This window comes from Marmota marmota, unplaced genomic scaffold (assembly GCF_001458135.2).
Source record: "Marmota marmota marmota unplaced genomic scaffold, marMar, whole genome shotgun sequence".
Classification (NCBI taxonomy): Eukaryota; Metazoa; Chordata; class Mammalia; order Rodentia; family Sciuridae; genus Marmota; species Marmota marmota.
Genome location: NW_025999962.1, coordinates 5,041,425 through 5,059,329, shown reverse-complemented (window position 1 = coordinate 5,059,329; position 17,905 = coordinate 5,041,425). Strand labels below are relative to the sequence as shown.

General features: G+C 45.8%; 1 protein-coding gene across 2 annotated transcripts in view; it reads right to left on the bottom strand.

Moving 5' to 3' along the window:
• Arfgap3 (ADP ribosylation factor GTPase activating protein 3) overlaps positions 1-17,905 on the bottom strand; it is a 40,623-nt gene that overhangs the window by 11,360 nt on the left and 11,358 nt on the right. For both annotated transcript variants that reach the window (XM_048803044.1, XM_015501755.2), the window contains exons 3-10: positions 17,491-17,622; positions 16,402-16,485; positions 13,591-13,678; positions 7,989-8,048; positions 6,129-6,175; positions 5,398-5,537; positions 2,095-2,223; positions 1,354-1,476 (exon numbers count right to left, since the gene is read on the bottom strand). In XM_048803044.1, coding sequence (XP_048659001.1) covers positions 1,354-1,476; positions 2,095-2,223; positions 5,398-5,537; positions 6,129-6,175; positions 7,989-8,048; positions 13,591-13,678; positions 16,402-16,485; positions 17,491-17,622 — 803 coding nt within the window. The remainder of the gene's footprint in view (positions 1-1,353; positions 1,477-2,094; positions 2,224-5,397; positions 5,538-6,128; positions 6,176-7,988; positions 8,049-13,590; positions 13,679-16,401; positions 16,486-17,490; positions 17,623-17,905) is intronic.

Sequence of the window (17,905 nt, the reverse complement as noted above, 5' to 3'; positions counted from 1 at the left end):
CAGACTCTTCTGTCTAGAGCCCTGAAGGTCCCCAAGGCCACCACCTGGGGCCATGAGGATCTGGGGCTCCCAGTCAGCAGGTGAGCCCACTTGGGGCCCTTCAGCTAGGCTGCTACCAGGTGACAGCAGGGTTCACCTTGAAATTTGCTCCTTACTTCCTACGCCACCATCTGAAGGCATCAGTGAGCAGTGAGATTACCACAAGGCGCGAGCAAGACAAAGGGGCAAATGCGAGAACCTCCTCCCTGGCTGAACACCTATTCCTGAAGTGGCCAGCGCGTGCACAGCTTCCAAATCAAACTGCAAATTTAATTTCATCCTGTACAAAAGTATTTAAATGCTTTTAAAGGGCATGATTTGGATATAATCCCCAAGTAAACTGAAACCTGGTGCTTTACACAGGTCATAAAAATAGGTAAACATAAACCATGCAGGTCCCTGAAACTACTGAAAGGGAATATGGGAGGCTGTGTTTTGTTTTTGTTTTTTTTTTCAAACGGGGATTTGAAGTAGTGTTAGAGACAGCAGTCTTTCACAAGTCCTTTTCTTCACGCTTTGATAGGGAAATAAATAATTCTACCATGAGTCTAGCTAGCATGTATTTACATCCATCCTCTAGGTGACACACACACCTGTTATACAATGACATCCCTGAAGCCAGTGTCATTGCTAGACAACTCCATGCCAGCCCCAATGCTATGCAGCTTTTCCCAGCTCCTAGCCTGAGGGGGCCTTTGGTGTGGTTAGTTTAGCCCCCAGCAACAGTGATCAGCCACAGAACTGAGCCAAGCGACTCAGGCTGTTTCCCTATCACAGAGCAGCTAAGCTCACTCAGCCCCCAGAGGCCCTGGGCTGCTTGACTGCTCGGATCCCTGACTTACAACAGGAGGCTCGGCTGCCCGCACTCCCCACGGCCGCTTCACACCAGTTATGCTCATTAGTACCCACACACTCAGGCCACAGGAGCCTCCCAAAGGCATTCTGAAGCAGGAGACTCTGCTGAAGCCCAGGGCAGATGCAGGTCCACCTCTAGGGCGCCACACCCAGCAGCCATCCCTTTGACTGGGGGACTTTGCATATCTCCAATTTCATGTTTTAGATAAACACATCTATCCCCACCTCTAATTTGAACTCTTGGATGCTGATTTTATTATTGGACATTTTAATATTAGCACACACTGTCAACTTACAAATATTTCCCCAATTTTTATTCCAGAGCACAGCTTTGGCACCAGCCGGAGCTATAGAAAACAATGCAGTACATGGATTTGTACTCACTCCCACTGCCAATCAATGAATACCCGAGTGCTCGTCACCACTGTTCAAAGTGGTGGTGATTCTTACTAGATTTACCTTGAGCTGGAAGTAAAGTAAGAATCCTCGCTGTCCTCATGGTACTTTTTTCTCGGTTTTGCCAGGGTGGGAGACTCCTGCTCTATGGTCTGCATATCTGAAGTCACTGAATGAGAAATGCCACTTGAGAGAGCAGAACAGAACAGGGAAAAGTTACATGTTAGTTCATAGAGATCCGCATCTCACTAAGGGAAAAAAGCATGCTTTAAGCTATATTCCAATCAGAGACAAATTGATCAAGAGGGTTAAAAACACAGGACAAAACAATTTTTTTCGTTAAACTTTAAAATATATAAAATCTTTGTGAGATCGCTGGGCCCAATCACACCTGTAATCTCAGCAACCCTGTGCTGAGTAGGAAGATGGCTAATTTCAGCAACTTAGTAAGACTCTGCCTCAAAATAAAAAACAAAAAGGGCTGGAGATGTAGCTCAGTGGTAGAGCACCTCTGAGTCCAATCCTCAGTACAAAAAAGGAAATCTTTCTGTAACTAAACAAAACACAGTCACGCCCGCCCATAGTGATGCTCGTGGCATGGGCTCTGGTGCTAGCTCAATGACAAGTCAGACCCCTTTCCTTTTTCTAATGACCATGTTTGCAATTTTTCATACAATTCTGAATCCTGGAGTAAAGCAAATACAACGAAAGAAGGGCAGAAACACCAAGAGGACACCTTCAAGGCTGAAGTGCACACAGCCCCAGGAAGCTCCATTCCTGATTAGGAAGCAGAACCACACCTACCTCCTGCAGTTCCCAAGCCCCATGCCCAGCCTCTCCGCGTCGGCTTTCCGTCTCCCACTCAGGTTCATCTTCTCATCCTTCTTCATTTGAATTTCAAGATCCTTATAGGCTAATCGTAAAGATGACACACTGCCAGAGAAAACAAATGCTCCTGAGCTGAGGGTCGACCCTGTGCTCTTACATAATATACCAGGCCAAATCAGATGACGATTGATTCATACTTCAGCTTTACACTCCTTTCCACAATTAGCGATTATGGAGGAAGATGGAATTTTTTCCTACTAGTCTTTTCTGAATAGATGCTCAGGACATTTGAATGCATTCTACAGATGCTTTTGGTCCTTGCTTTTCAAGTTTAGCTCATCTGACCAATTATTGTGTAATAACAATACAAGTCTCAATGACTTCTCTATGGGACAGTAAAAGGCAAGACTTCCTCCTCGGGTTGATATTTTATCACACTCCCCCAAAGGACATCAGAATCTGATGTCTCACTAATTAGTCAAACTAATCTGCTGTGATTTAACATTAAAATATATACAATTTTGTCTTCATAAATAAATGAAGGGGGAGATTCACAAGGATTCTTCAGTTTACAAAAGAACCCTCCGTGGGATCTCTATTAGTCAGGTATCTGAGCATTTAAAATGGGACATTCACCAGCCAATGGTCTCTTCAGCACCACTGATCGGTACTGCTCCATCAACCAAACACCTGTTACAAATAATGTACCCAAGAGGTCTGAAGAAGTAGGAAGGTCCTTGCAGTAAGAACCTCAGTTTTCATAAGAAAACTAAACCAGGCTCTGTGGTATCACTGCAGGGTTCCAGCCTATCAGTGAGACAACAACAAAGTGCCAGCACCTCAGGTGACACTCTCTTTGTGGGATTCTGAAGTTATCATCTTATAAGATCAGGAAAAGTCAGGAATTCCTTGTAAGAGAGGCATGGCAAAAACACTAGTAAAATAAATTCTGTGTAGTAACAGATCTCAACAGAATACCTAAGAAAGAGGAAAACATGTTTGCTTTGCTGTTCCTGCTGTTAATGATCAAGCAGGGTTTTGCTCTGTAATATTATTACTACAGAATAGGTCAAGTCTATTTTATTCCTTAGCAAATAAATACTATTCTTTCAAGTGTAATTTTTGGAGAAAAACAATAGACCTGTCGAGAGGGATGTGACAGGAGGTCTGCTGCCTGCTACAGCACGCACTGGACAGTGGCTGGAGGGCTGCTCTGGAAGCACCAGCAGAACCAGGAGGCCAGACTGTCCCTGATCCTCAGAGGCGCAGAGTCTCCAGGCCACACTCCGCCTCTTCTTAACCCTCCCAACAGACGGCCTCTGAGGACCACTAGAGGCTGCCAGAAGGCCAGCACTGGGATAGCTCTCAGGCCACGCAGCTCCACAGTGTGACGCTGCAAGAAAGGATGCTGCACCAGGGAACAGCTCACCCAACTGAAGTCTTGATTTGCAGACATTAAAAATTACCCAGGGGCTGGGGCTGCCTAGCACGTGCAAGGCCCTGGGCTTAATCCTCAGCATCACATAAAAATAAATAAATAAATAAATAAAATATTGTGTCCAGCTACAACTACAAATATTTTTTTTTTTAAATTGCCCAACTAGTAGAACATTTTCGATGCTCAGGACAACACACACACCCCCCCGTGCTCCTGGTCAGCACAGCACTGGTTTGTGACACTGAGGCGAGACGGGTCTGACATCAGTGGCAGGCATTTGGGCACAGTGCTGCAGTGTCCCCAACAGAACTGAGAGTGGCCCACCTGGGTTCCCAAGGCAAATTCATAAAATATCCCTTCTGGGCACCTCTGCTCTCTCGATGCCTTACAGAGCCCAACGGCAGGTGCCAGGGAAGGCTGGGAGTGGCTTCTAGTAGGAACACACTTCTCGGCTGCTTTCCCTGCAGCCAGGGCATGGTCACTTCCCAGATTCCATCTCTGTTCCAAGCAGGCATCGGCCCTTCACCCTCTGGGAAGCCTTAAGGACCAACAGTCTAGACAGAGGCCACTCCCAAACACCAGCTGCAACGCACCCCTTTGTCCTGGGCCAGAAACCTAGCTTTGTATGTGGAGATGAAAGCCTGTCCAGGGTGTGTGGATCTGGCAGGAACACTCCAACACGGGGCAGCGCTGCCCCTGTGTTCTGAGTTCAACCACCCACTGCAAATGACCTGGGCTGGCCTCGGCAATCCCACTTAGCAAAGCGCTGGGAGACGACACTGGCTGAGCACCTCCTGTGTGCCAGGTGTCACTGGACGCATGTCAGTGAACATTAACTAAACTAATCCTAAAACAACCTCAAAAACACGTCTATGTATTTTCTTCATTAAATAGTCTATAGGCGTTCAAGGTAAAGCAGACAAAACACCCACAGAAATAGGAAAACCCCCAGAAAGATAAATACGAATAAAAGTAGGGGTCTGAGTGGCCTTTCGGTGCTTCCCCAAACCCCCCCCCCTCACCGTGGATCTCACGTGAACCAGGTTGCCACTGGTGTATGGTGGTTGGTGACCTAGTGACTGGTCTGCGTCTCAGCACAAACTTTCAAGGTCATCCATGCTGTGGCAGGAGTCAGTGTTCTCTCCTTTCCTGACTGAACTCAACTCCACTGTGTGGATACACCACCTGTGGTCAGGCTTCTCTATTCATTAATCAGTTGAGATAAGGCTGGTTTCTGCTTTTGACAGTAAGATTAATGCTGCTGTGAACAGTCACACAGAAATTTTTGTGTGGACGTGTGTTTCCATCTCTCTTAAGTACACTCAGGAACAGAATTACTAGGTCATAAGGTAACTTTAAACAATTTTGGGGGTTACTGAGGATGGAAGCAGGCCTGATGCATGCTGTGCACGTACCCACCACTGAGCTACAGGCCTGGCCTTGTTCATTCTGCTGCCCTGGTGGATGTCAAGTGGCCCCATGTAGCTTGGGTCTGCATTTCCTTCGCACCTCTGAGGCTGAGTGTCTTTCACATATAACACCTCTTTTTTAAAAACTCTGAGCACCGTATCTGATGGCTCATATTATATTCTCCAACGAGACGATGGTGGAGGAGCAAGGAGGTGTGTGGTCAGGCTTCCTGTGCTGTGTGCAAACACCTCTTGATGTGCCCCGTCCCTTTTTTGTTGATGCCAACAGTCCTGCCCTCACAGGCTCCATAAAACTCAAGTTGGCTTGCCCTCCACACACCCTGAGATAAGTGGCCTCTGGAAGGCAGACCCAGAGTTGTCGGAGTCAAGTTTGTACCCCCAAATGTCCCACTGTTACAAAATCTCACTTACATGGACTCTTCCTTGGGCGCCACCCTGGCCAGGTCCTCCTGCTCCTTCATTTTGTCCACTGCTTGCGCTTGTTTTTCAATTTCAGTAAAACATGTATTTGCCAGTTTCTGGGCTCCCAAGCTTCCTTTTTTGGCTCCAAGCTGGAACACATGGAAGATTATATCCACCCTTTGGGAGGAAACTGGCAACCGTGGTTGATGCTGATGGAGGTTAGGACCTGCTAGGTACCAAGACAAGCACTGACGCCCGTGCTCCTCCCAGTCCCCACAGCTCTGGGAGGCTGGCGTTATCACTGCCCTGGCTTACAGAAGAGGACCCTGACGCTCATGGGAGTCCAGCAATGTGGCCAAGGTCACACAGGAAGTGGTGAGGCCAGGGTTCGAGCCCTGACACAGGCCACCAGGGATGGCGCTCCAGCACAGCACTGTGCCAGCTCTGCAGACAGCTGCCCCTCTGCCTCACAGGGCAGCATTGAACCCAGGACAGGCAGGAGAGAATTCGGCCTAGAAGGACTCTGCTAATTGTTTTTAGTCATATCAGGGACAGAAGGAACATCAGACATTCGTTCTAAAAACTTTACTAAGTACAACATTCATCTCATTGAACAAAAGCACATGTCAAAACCATGTTCAACACATTATTGCTCCAAGTAAAAAGCAAATAAAACCATAGGACAAAGAGATTCTTTAGCTTTAGAGACAAACTACCAGGTACTTATACATAATACTCACTCCTCTTTTAGCTTGGTTTGGCTTCTTTTTTATGATAGAGGAAACCTCTGCCAAAAAAATGGAAAATTTAAAATTCAGACCAATGGAAATCAAGCATAATTTTTCTATTTACTATGTATGTTAAAAGAAATTTAAGATGCTGTATATTACTAAAGACTATAAGATTTTCCCACTTTAGTTTGTCATCCAGAAAACTCATGCACATGAGTATAACTTAGATCGACAGAGCATAAGACAGTGTCCTCTGCCTCTCCATGCAGTGTGCAAACTCAAGAGAAAACATGAATTCTGCTGCCCACGCTGAAGACAAAGCACGAACCTGGGACCATCCCATTCAGCATTTTCCTTAGGAGTATTTAAAAATGTATGTGAGAACAAGCTCTACTGTGCTCTGCTCTTCAGAAACTTTAAAAATTATGCTATGATGATAATTTTGTGTGTGTGATGCTGGGGCTCAAACTCAGGGCCTTGCATGTGCTAGGCAAGCTCTCTACCACTGAACTCCATCTGCTCCCCAGTGAAAATTATTTTAAAGTACAAAGTTAGCCCAGCATTATGTGTACAACTAAAGCTGTCAGCAATGAGCTTTTTCACCTCAACTTATACAGATTTTTGTCATATGAGCCACTAAGAAGTATCAAGCAGTCTATTATTTCATTAGCAGTAATTTCATTGCTTCTTGGTCTTTTGGCTAAGATCAAGTGAAATAAAACACATGGTTTTAGAAAAAAATTTTTCGTTTTGTTTTGTGTTTTATAATAGCTGGAACTACAGGTGTGTACCACTGAGCCTTACAGAGAAAATTTATTTAAAAATCATTTACTGAGTAAACTTCAAAGAGTATATGTTTTATTTGTATAATAATGTTTAAGATACCCAGCAAAAGTAAAATCTTAATTTTTTTTCCCTATAAAAGTGAGTATGTGCAGGCTGGGGTGTAGCTCAGTGATTGATAGAGCATTGCCTAGCATGAGTGAGATCCTGTGTTCCATCCCCAGCACCACAGAAGAAAGTATTCTATGATGGGAAAAAAGAGCAAGAAACCACAAAGAGCAAAAGATGATCATTAGTCCTAATAAGAGAACATAATTAGAAAAGACACCCATAAAAAATAAAACTTTTTTACCATTTTCTTTTTCTTTCTAGGTATTAGGGATCAAACCTGGGGCACTTAACCACTGAGCTACATCCCCAGCCCTTCTGATTTTTTATTTTGAGACAGTATCTTGCTAAGTTGCTGAGACTGGCCTCAAACTTGTGATCCTCCTGCCTCAGCCTTGAAATGCTGGGATTACTGGTCTGTGTCACCGTGCCAGGCTTCCATCACTCTTGTTTAGGTTTATACTGCCTTTGTCACATAACCCGCTTCTAACCTCTAATGAAAATGTCAGGAACATTTCTACACAGCTTACTTGTTTTCACCAAAGCAGCTATGTCCAGTGAATATGCATCGATTTCAAATGATTCCTTAATAATGAAAAGTCAGTGTTAAGTTCATCTATTATAAAATCAAAGGGGGGCTGGGGTTGTAGCTCAGTGGTTGAGTGCTTGCCTCAAATGCGTGATCCTCAGCACCACATAAATAAAATAAAGATATTGTGTTCATCTACAACTAAAAAAAAAAAAAATTAAATCAAAGGGAAGAGAATTCTGAGTTCTTGAATGAACCAGAACGGTGTGGTGCTCAGCTCTGCTCATGCTGTGCATCACCACCCCACTCACGCCTGCAGCCACCCTCATCTTCGGGTTCTCCAGGCTGGCTCTCGAGGGATGGAAGTCATGACGCGTCAGCACTCGACAGCGAGACATGAGGCAGAAGGCAAAGACAGACCTGACTGTCTCGGGTTGTAAAAACATTACCTACAGCAGCCTTCGCTGGGGCATTAAGACCTTCCACGCTCGGGCCTTGCTCTGGTCCCCCTGAAAGTTTAAAACATTAACATTAATAAAGGAAATATGCTCAACAAACTTGCTTTTGCATGCGTAATAATTTAACTTGCTCAATACTGTACATCTTATTCAATTTTGTCAAATATCATCTTTCTCTGTAGCTCCGTATTCTATTTTATCATCATAATTTTGGGGGGTGGAGCTGGTGATAGAAGCCAGGGCCTCACCCATGCCAGGCAAGTATTTCACTACTGAGCTACATTATCAGACCTTATCATAATTACACAATAATCATACACATTTACAGGATATAGTATGACATTTCAATGCATGTCTACAATGTGTAATCAGATCTATCATTTCAAACATTTAGCATTTCTTTGTACTGGGAACACTTAAAATCCTATTAACTATTTTGAAATATATAATTAATTATTGTCAATCATAGTCATTTTATTATGCTATATATGACATTAGAAATTATTCCATCTATCCAACTGTACCCCATACCCAGTAACCATTCCCTCTACATGTGTCCTCCGTCGAGTATAAGCTTTTTGATTTAAACTGAATTTTTGTTTGTTTGCTGGGGGTTGAACCCAGGGCCTCACTTGTGCTAGGCAAGTGCTCTACCACATAAGCAATTTGATTTAAAAGTCTGCCTGTGATCCCAACAACTTGGGAGGAGGCAGGAAGACCACAAGTTCAAGGCCAGACACTCTCAAAAAAAAAAAGGACTGGGGATGTAGCACAGGGGTAGAGCACTGGCTTACCATGCCCAAGCCCAAGTTCAATCCTAAGTACTAGGAAAAAAAATCCACTCAAGAAGTGTATTCTTTTTTTTTTTTTGGGGTACCGGGGATTGAACTCAGGGCACTCAACCACTGAGCCACACCCCAGCCCTATTTATATTTTATTTAGAGACAGGGTCTCACTGAGTTGCTTAGCACCTAGCTTTCTAATAAGGCTGCTTTGAACTCTCGATCCTCCTGCCTCAACCACCTGAGCCACTGGGATTACAGCCATGCGCCACCATACCCAATAGAGGTGTATTCTATTTTTTTTTCTTTGTAAATATTTTCTCCCTTAGTTGTTAACAGATCTTTATTTTATTTATTTATTTATGTGTGGTGCTGAGAATTAAACCCAGTGCCTCACACGTGCAAGGCAAGTGCTCTACCACTGAGCCACAGTCCAAGCCCCAGAAGCGTATTCTTTATCCTTAGGTTTTACAGAATAAAAATGTTAGTGATCCCTTCAACTAATATTGTTCGGAATTCCACCTCATGATTTAGTGTTTCAAAGAAACTGTGTGTGTGTCTGTGTGTGTGTGTGTGTGTGTGTGTGTGTGGTGTGTGTGTCACTAGGAATTGAATCCAGGGGTGCTTTAATACTGAGCCACATCCCAAGCCTTATTTATTTATTGTACTGAGGATTGAACCCAGGGTGGTTTACCACTGAGCCATATCCCCAGCCTTTTTTATGTTTTACTTTGATACAGGATCTCACTAAATTTCTTAGGGCCTCACTAAGTTCCTTAGGGACTCACTAAGTTGTCGAGGCTGGCCTTCAACCTTTTTTCTTTTTTGAGAGAGAGAGAGAGAGAGAGAATTTTTAATATTTATTTTTTAGTTTTCGGCGGACACAACATCTTTGTTTGTATGTGGTGCTGAGGATCCAACTCGGGCCACACGCATGCCAGGCGAGCGCGCTACCGCTTGAGCCACATCCTCAGCCCTAACTTTCTTTCTTTTTTAAAAAATATTTTTAGTTATAGATGGACACAATACCTTTATTTTATTTATTTACTTTTATGTGGTGCTGAGGATCAAACCCAGTGCCTCACACGTGCTAGGCAAGTGTTCTATCACTGAGCCACAGCCTCAGCCCTGGCCTTTAACTTTGGATCCTCCTGCCTCAGCCTCTGGGCTACCTAGTGTATATATATATATATTCTCAATATATTGGAAAATTTAACACCAGCTTCATTGATGATAGAAGTTCAAATTTCAGTTGCCAAGAAATTTACCCTGTTTTCTAGTTTACCTAAAAACTGATCCTGGTTGGGAGCTATGTTAAGACTTCATTTAAAATATATTTTTCACTGTAATTTGGTTTTACTTATTACTTTAAAAATGGCCAAATAAAATGCAGTATGTCCACACAATATTACTAGGCTACAATCAGGAACAAGGTGAGCCCTAAAACATCCGTGACAAGCATGAGCCGCCAGTCACGGGAGGCCACGTGTTGTATGATTCCACCCGTGTGAGATGTTCAGGTCAGGCCAAGCCACAGAGATGGGACGAGCCCAGCGGCTGCCAGCAGTGGAGGGAAAGGGGACATGAAAGGAATGCGGGCTGCTGAAAATATCCTGAAATCATTTAGTGGCGAATTGTGCCACAACCTTGTGAATATACTAAAAACCACAGGAATGTACACTTTTTAAAAAGGGTGAATTTTAAAGTTTGGAATTATATGTCAGTAGAGCTATTTTTAAAATGTCAGCCCCAACACTGAACCAGAGGAAACTCTACTTGTCACTTTTGTAACTAAAACGTAAACTCTAGTTACATTGGTGTTTCAACAGGCACAGCGGGGGGAGTGGACACGCGCCTCGCTGTGACCTACTGAGTGGGGCTCTGCTCTGACACCGCAGGGGCAGCGGGGACTAAAGGACCTAAGGGGGGGGGGCACTGGGTGAAGAAGCTCTTTTGTTCTCTCCTCATTTGATTGAGTGACTAAGGTCACTCAAGAGGCTGCCCCTTGCCACCTGTGGGGACAAAGATATCCCAGGTAAAGCTCCATCAAAGGTCTCCTCAATCCTCAGCAGCTTGTGTGACCTTCCCACGGGGACAGGAAGGTGCTTTCCCATATTAAAGGCCTTTCAGGGGGAGCTGTCAGTTCAGGGAGCAGGTCACAGAATGGTTCCTCGTCTGAGTTTGGTTGCTGAGGTTCCAGTTAATAAAACTAACCGAGACGCTGGACCCTAGAGGCCCCCCAACACCTGCGGCCCGTAACCTTCAATCCCAAAGGGCCTTTTATGCCACTAAATTGTAATAGTGACAACAGTCAGATCATCACTTGTACTTTCAGAAAATACATGACCCACCCTCCCTCGTTCATTAGGAAAGTGTTGGAATTGTTTTTCTCTTCTCTCTTTAGGGATAAGGGGACTCAATCAACTGCTCTGATAGATCCCACATCTTAAAAAAAAGCAGGGGAGGAGACACAGTGACATGCAAACTAAGGGACACAGTGATTTCCAGAACAGGGTGTGCTGTGCCACGAGGAGACAAAGTACAAGTACGCAGCTGGGCCGGCAGTGCCCGTGTCAGACCTGGAGCCAAAACGCCAACAAAAAGCCAACCCATGCCAATCAGGGGACAGTCCTGCACCCTACGCAAAACAGAGAGCACACCCAGGAGAGACAGGAAGGGCCGGTGTGGCCGCAGTTTTGTTTTGCAGGAAACAAGAAGTCAAATTGCAGACAGAGGTGTGGAAACCACTTCTGTGCAGCCTGAGAAGTCACACAAGGAATGCGGGACTAGGGGTCTAGCTCAGGGTGGTGTACCTGCCTAGCAGGCTTAGGCTCTGCTGCAATCCCCGCAGGGGTAGGGTGCAGAGCACAGGCCCATAGTCCCAGTGACTTGGGAGACTGAGGCAGGAGGATCCCAAGTTCAAGGCCAGACTCAGCCACTGAGACCTCGTTTCAAAAAAATAAATAAATAAATAAAAGCGGGGGGGGGGGGCAGGAGGGGGACAGGGCTAGCGCTCAGTGATAGGCTGCCCCTGGGTTCAATCCTCAGGACCAGAAAACAAAAACCTAGGAAGGGGCCAGGGATATGAGGAAAAAAACCTACAGGTTGCAAATCATGCAAAAAAAGTCATGTTAGAGTTGAGGAACAGCCTTTTACCTATATAAGAATTGCAAATATTTATCATTTGTCTATTTTTTCAGAATGGAAATGTTAAATATGCATGAAGCCAGATTTATTAATCTTTCCCTATTATGAGGTTTGAATATGCACAGAAGGGCTCCCGCTCCCAGGTCACCGGAAGCTTCTCCAGAGTTTTCTTCTAGGGCCACCATGTTTCCATTCAAATCCTTGATCCACTAGAATTTAGTTTAGTGTCAAGAGGAAAGAAGGGGCTGGGGCTCATTGGTAGAGCACTTGCCTAGCACGTGTGAGGCACTACGTTCCATCCTCAGCACCACATAAAAAAAATAAAATAAAGGTACTGTGCCCATCTACAACTAAAAAGAAAGAAAGAAAGAAAGAAAGAAAGAAGGAATTATGCTTTTCTTAATTCTTTTTTTCCAAAATGTAGATTTGTGTTACAATTCCTCTTACTAAACAGTTCACTGTTGCCCAGAGCTGGAGGGCGTCTTCCTGACCCCTGGGCATGTCTCCTACATGAAGCCAACACTGGCCCTCTGAAGCCTGTGGTTTGAGGCCCTCTCAGACATCCCACTGTGACTCAGCACAGGCTTGGTGACTCTGTTCTCCTCACACTGCTCCAGGCTGCCTTACAATACCTTGTCCCAAAGCTCACTGCCCAGCTGTCAGAATGTTCATTCTAGTTGTTACTGGCCTAACACTCTGGCTAACAAAAGATGCTCAATTTGGGGATGGGGACATAGCTCAGTTGATAGGAACCTTGCATCCACAAGGCCCTGGGTTCAATCCCCAGCACCACAAAAAAACCCAAAACCCAAAAAACAAAGGGCTGGGGATGTAGCTCAGTGGTTAAGCAAGCCTGGGTTCAATCTCAAAAGATGCTCAATTTTAAGAGAAAGGGATGACTCCTAATATCACATAAGTGATTTTTAATATTTATTTACAATAAATATCCCACAATAAACTCACCAAATGTAAGTCATTAGGTGTCAATTATTTAGGAAATAGTTTTAAAATTAAAATCTTGTTTTCTGATTATACAAGGAGCTTGTACTCATTATAAAAGTTCAGACACTTTGGGGCTAGGGAATGTGTCTCAGTGGTAAAGCACTGGAGTAGCATGTGTGAGGCTCTGGGTTTTACCACCAGTACCACCAAAAAAAAAAAAAAAAAGGCACATCAATGCTGTATCAAGAAACCAAAAAAATCTTAGGGATTTCTACTCTTTAGTTAACAATGTGGTACATGCCTTCCAGATTGTCTCCTGTGTGTATGTTTTTCTTGCTTTTTTTTAAAAAAAATGAGATCATATTACACATTCAGAAATCTCCATGATCTATCATAATCTCTTTTTGCTAACACAGAAGGGTTCACATCTTATTTTTTTTGCAGGGCGGGGGACCTGGGATTGAACCTAAGGAGCTTCCACTGAGTCACATCCCCAGTGCTTTTGTTTTGTATTTTATGTAGAGACAGAGTCTCAGGAAGTTGCTTAGAGCCTCACTAAATTGCTGAGGCTGACTTTGAACTTGTGATCCTCCTACCTCAGCCTCCCGAGCTCCTGGGATTACAGGCATGCGTCACTGTGCCCGCTTCACACCTTAATTTTAACAGTTTGACAACATGCCAAGGAAACAGAACAGCATTATGTGACAGCTCTAGGACCCCACCTTCCTTATTTTCTGGAGTGGCTTCCGTGGCCCGTGGTCCTAAGGGAGCTGGTTCTGGCTGTGCTGATGGCTGCATTGTGGTGCTCACCTGAAGCAAGGTGAGGAAAGTCATTAGCAAACAAAGCAAGGAGAGTGACAAGAAAGCATTCAGTGCAGGGCAAAACCCAACACGGGAACAGCCGCCTTCCGAGGGCCTGCACAGTGGAGAGGGCGATGCTAAAACAGTCACACCTGAGCGTCTGCTGCAGGGCTCAAGCGCTCACCGTCCCACCTTTTTAAAAATAACACGTGTATTCTGGAGGCATTTCAGATCTGCACGAAAGCTGCAAAGCTAGTGCACCGAGTTTCCATGTGCCCGCCACTCAGCCTCCTGTGATGTTAGACACCCCTGACGCACCTGTCAAAACAGGGAATGAAACCATCCCTTGGATCAGCTAACCTTCTGGCTTTATCTGAATTTCACCAGGTTTTAAGCCAACGCCTCTTCTGGCCCAGGATGCCACAGTAAATGTAGCTGTCCTACTTTTTGGGCTCCTCTGGCTTGTGACAATTTCTCAGTCTTTCCATGTTTTTGATGACCTTAAAACTTTTGAAGGACACTAGTCAGGCACTTTGTGGAATGTCCCTTGGTTTGCTTCTCTGATGTTCTCTCCTGCTTAGGCTTGGATTTGGGCAAGACACCACAGAGAAGGGCTCCTCTTATACCATGTCAATGTCACTCAACAGTGTGACACTAGACTTGACACACTATTAAGTGTCCGCCAGCTTCCTCCACCGTAAAGTCACTTTCTCCCTTTCCTGACGCCAGTCTCGGGAGGTAACTCCCCAAGCCCAGGCTGTGCATAAGGGGAGGGCAGCTGAGCGCCACCTCCTGAAGGGGCAATATTCACATACATGACCTGGGATTCGATGAGGAAGACTGTCCCTTCTCCCCTATCCATTTACTTATTTCCCAATCACTTATTTAAAACAGTATGGACTTGTAAATATTTATTTTGTTCCTTGGATTACAATTCAACACCTTCCTTTTTTATTTTCTGGTCCCAGTTGCTCCAGCTTTGAGCACAGGGGGTGGGGGCTCTTTCAGGTTGGTCACGGTCCTCTGGACAGCACTCCCTGACTTTCTATTTCCAACACAGGATGCTCCAGACTCTTCTGGCCCCAACAGCCTCAGCTGCCATTTCTCCACAAGTAACCTGGCTTCTTTTATGGGACAGTGGTGTTTGGAAACCAAGATCTGGACCCCAGGTATGCTTGCTGTCTCAGGCTGCTGCTTCCCTAGGCCCTCTCTGGGACTCAGCTAGGTGACCTCTGTGTGTGCTGATCCCCGTACACACAGGTGTCTATAGTTCTCTGTCTCTGCATGTGTGTGACATACTTACATATTTTATACACACAGATCACACACTGAGGTCAACATGGATTAGATTCCAGTCTATATCCATATACATTGCCCCTATTTCTCCTCTTTCCAGCCCATCATTTCTAACACTTCTCATCTATTAATCATGGATATTCTATGCCTAGTTCTTTATAAAACAAAAGCAACATACCATAAGACACCACCTGATCTTTTGTTTTCTGTTTCCCTCTTTTTTGGTAACCACTGACTACACCAGTGATAATGTGTGTGCAAATTATAACAGAAAAAAACACAAAGTTTGGCCACTGCTGTGGCTTGCATCTTAAATGCTCCCCAAGGCCTGTGCATCAGAGCTTTGCCCTGGCCCACGGACTAGGAGGAGGTGGTGGAGCCTTTAAGAGGCGGGGCCAACGAGCTCTTTGGATCACAGGGGGGAGGTGTGCTCTTGAAGGGGACTTTGGGACCCCTTCTCTTCTCTCTCTCCTCTTCAGTCCAGCCTGGCCACAGGTGAGCAGCTTTGCTCGTCCACACACTCCCTGCCATGATGTGCTGCCACAGGCCCAAAGGAGCAGGGCAATGGAGCGTGGACTAGGACCTCCAAACCGTGAGCCCAGATGAGCGTCTTCTCTTTATCAGCTGATTCTCTCAGGTATTTGTTTCAGTGACAGCAAGTGAACAACAGGAACTTATACAGCTGTACATAACTTTAACTTGGAAATTAAACATGAACTGAAGAGCACGTAAGCAGCTGGTGCCCCCTCCCCAGCAGGAGCTGCGGGAGGGAGGGCAAGGTCAAGTGAATGCACCAAGCTTCTCCGGTGCCTAGGGCTCTGGGGGAACCTCCAGAAGTGGCCTGCTGTCAGACCTCCAAGAGGAGAACAGCGAAATGGCATCGACAGAAAGCTCACCAGGTATCAAGAACCTTTTCCTGGATTCACTTATTCATTTCCCACAATGCTCCTGAGGCATATGCTGTGCTACGTGGCAAAACTGGGCACTAAGACCCACGTCCCCAGTGAAACCACCCTCATCTGCCAGGGGCACAGCTGAGTTGACTGCACGTGCGAGCAGTGTGTCCTAGCCTTGCTGGCAGCTTGGCACACATGGGCACCCGCGTTCCTGAGCAAGGTGAGCTGCCTCCACACTGCTCCGCACTGAGCTCCGTCCTCCGCCCACAGTCTGGGAAAGGCCTCACACTGCAGCAGCCACAGTGGACGCCCCGAGGGAAGCCACATGTGGAGGACAGCAGGGGACCCCACCAGGAGACCCCGGGCAGCCTGACTCTGACCAGTGGAAGTTGATTTCTGTCTTATTCATGTCATGACATCTCAGGGCTTAGCCTGACACCTCAGCAGCTTAGCCTGTATCTTAATTGAAACGTGGTAAATATGTACCTTTTATAACTTTCAGGAAAAGCAGTTTAAATTCATGTGAAGCACAATACATACCTCAGGAGAGACGTGAGAGGCAAAAAAATCTTCCTCCTTTGGTGAAGGAGACAAAGGTGGAGCCACACAGCTGTCAAGCCACAGCTGGAATAGAAACAAAGCAGCCTCAGCTCGGCACCCCACACGGTGTGCAGGGCTCTCCCTCCCCTTGGACAGCTGCCTCCTGCAGACTGGACCTCCCACGAGCTGCCTGCCCAGGGCCCCAGTGTGGGCACTTCACTTCCACACTTGAGGGGCTCAAGCGTCTCAGCTCTAAGGACAGATCAAGGCCTTCAGATGGAAGTGAGGTTCCATCTACAGCCAACCCTCAGTGTTCTCGGATTCGATACCTGGGAAGGCACCCACTCACTCACAGTACTTGTGATCCCAAATCAGTGCTCATGGTATTTTTGTGTTCATTCCAGACACACACAGAGCAGCAAAAACCAAGTAGCAGAAGAAGCACGTTCGAGCCAAGGCTGATAAGGCAAAGCCCGCCTCCCTGCCTCAGTGCTCGGCCTGGAAACAAGGTCCTCTTGGCAGACACTCCAGTACCACGTTTTTCACATTTTTTGGTTTTTTATTGCTAATTTCATTGTTTAAAATGGCCCCTGAGTACAGTGCTAAAGGCTGTCAAGTGTCCCTAAGCTCTGAAGGCTGTGGTGTGTCTCCGTGAGAAGATGATGTGTGAGGTAAGGTCCACTGAGCACGAGGTCCAGCCCCTGGCTGCTGGTTCAGTGTTCATGAGTTACCACATGTTATACGGGCTTCATTCATTCATTCTTTCTTTGCAGTGTTGGGGAGCAAACCCAGGGTCCTGCACATGCTAGGCAAGTGCGCTACCTCTGAGTGGCTCCCCCAGTCCCTGAGTGAGCTACCCCCAGACAGAAACACATGTTCCATTAGGGTCATGTGCTGGGTGATGAAGAACCTCACCCTGCAGCTGCCAGGAGTGAGGCTTCAGGACTCGCTGATCCAGTATTCACTGCCAGTTTATGGAAAATAACTACCTTGAATAACGAGAGCCACTGCTTCTTATAAGAGGCTCCAGGGGAAAGCTCTACTGTGCCGGGAAAGCACCACATCCAGGAGAGACACTCGTCTACTCACATCGGTGCCGTGTTTCCGGGTAGCCTGGGAGGCCAGAGACTTGACCCTCTCCCTGTAGAGCTGGGCTGCGCGGCTGTTGTACTTGGCATTGGTGTCGTTGGTGGCACACCCGTGTTGATGGAAAAAGGAAGACTGCAGGGAGAGCAGGCAGAGTAACAGAAATGACCGAGAGCCCTGTTCCACATGACGCGGGGTCCAAGACCAAAATACTTTGAACACCACCAACAGTTCTAAAATAAATTTCCCTTGTAAAATCCAAAGGTAACATAATGCATCAATAAAACTGGATGTGAGATGTGCTTTATAATATGAAGTCACTGGCTCTCATTTCTCCATATAACCAACTGCCATGATGACCATTATTTCGGGGAGAGCTTTCTACTTAGGGCTTGTTTTTTTTTTTTTTTTTTTTTTT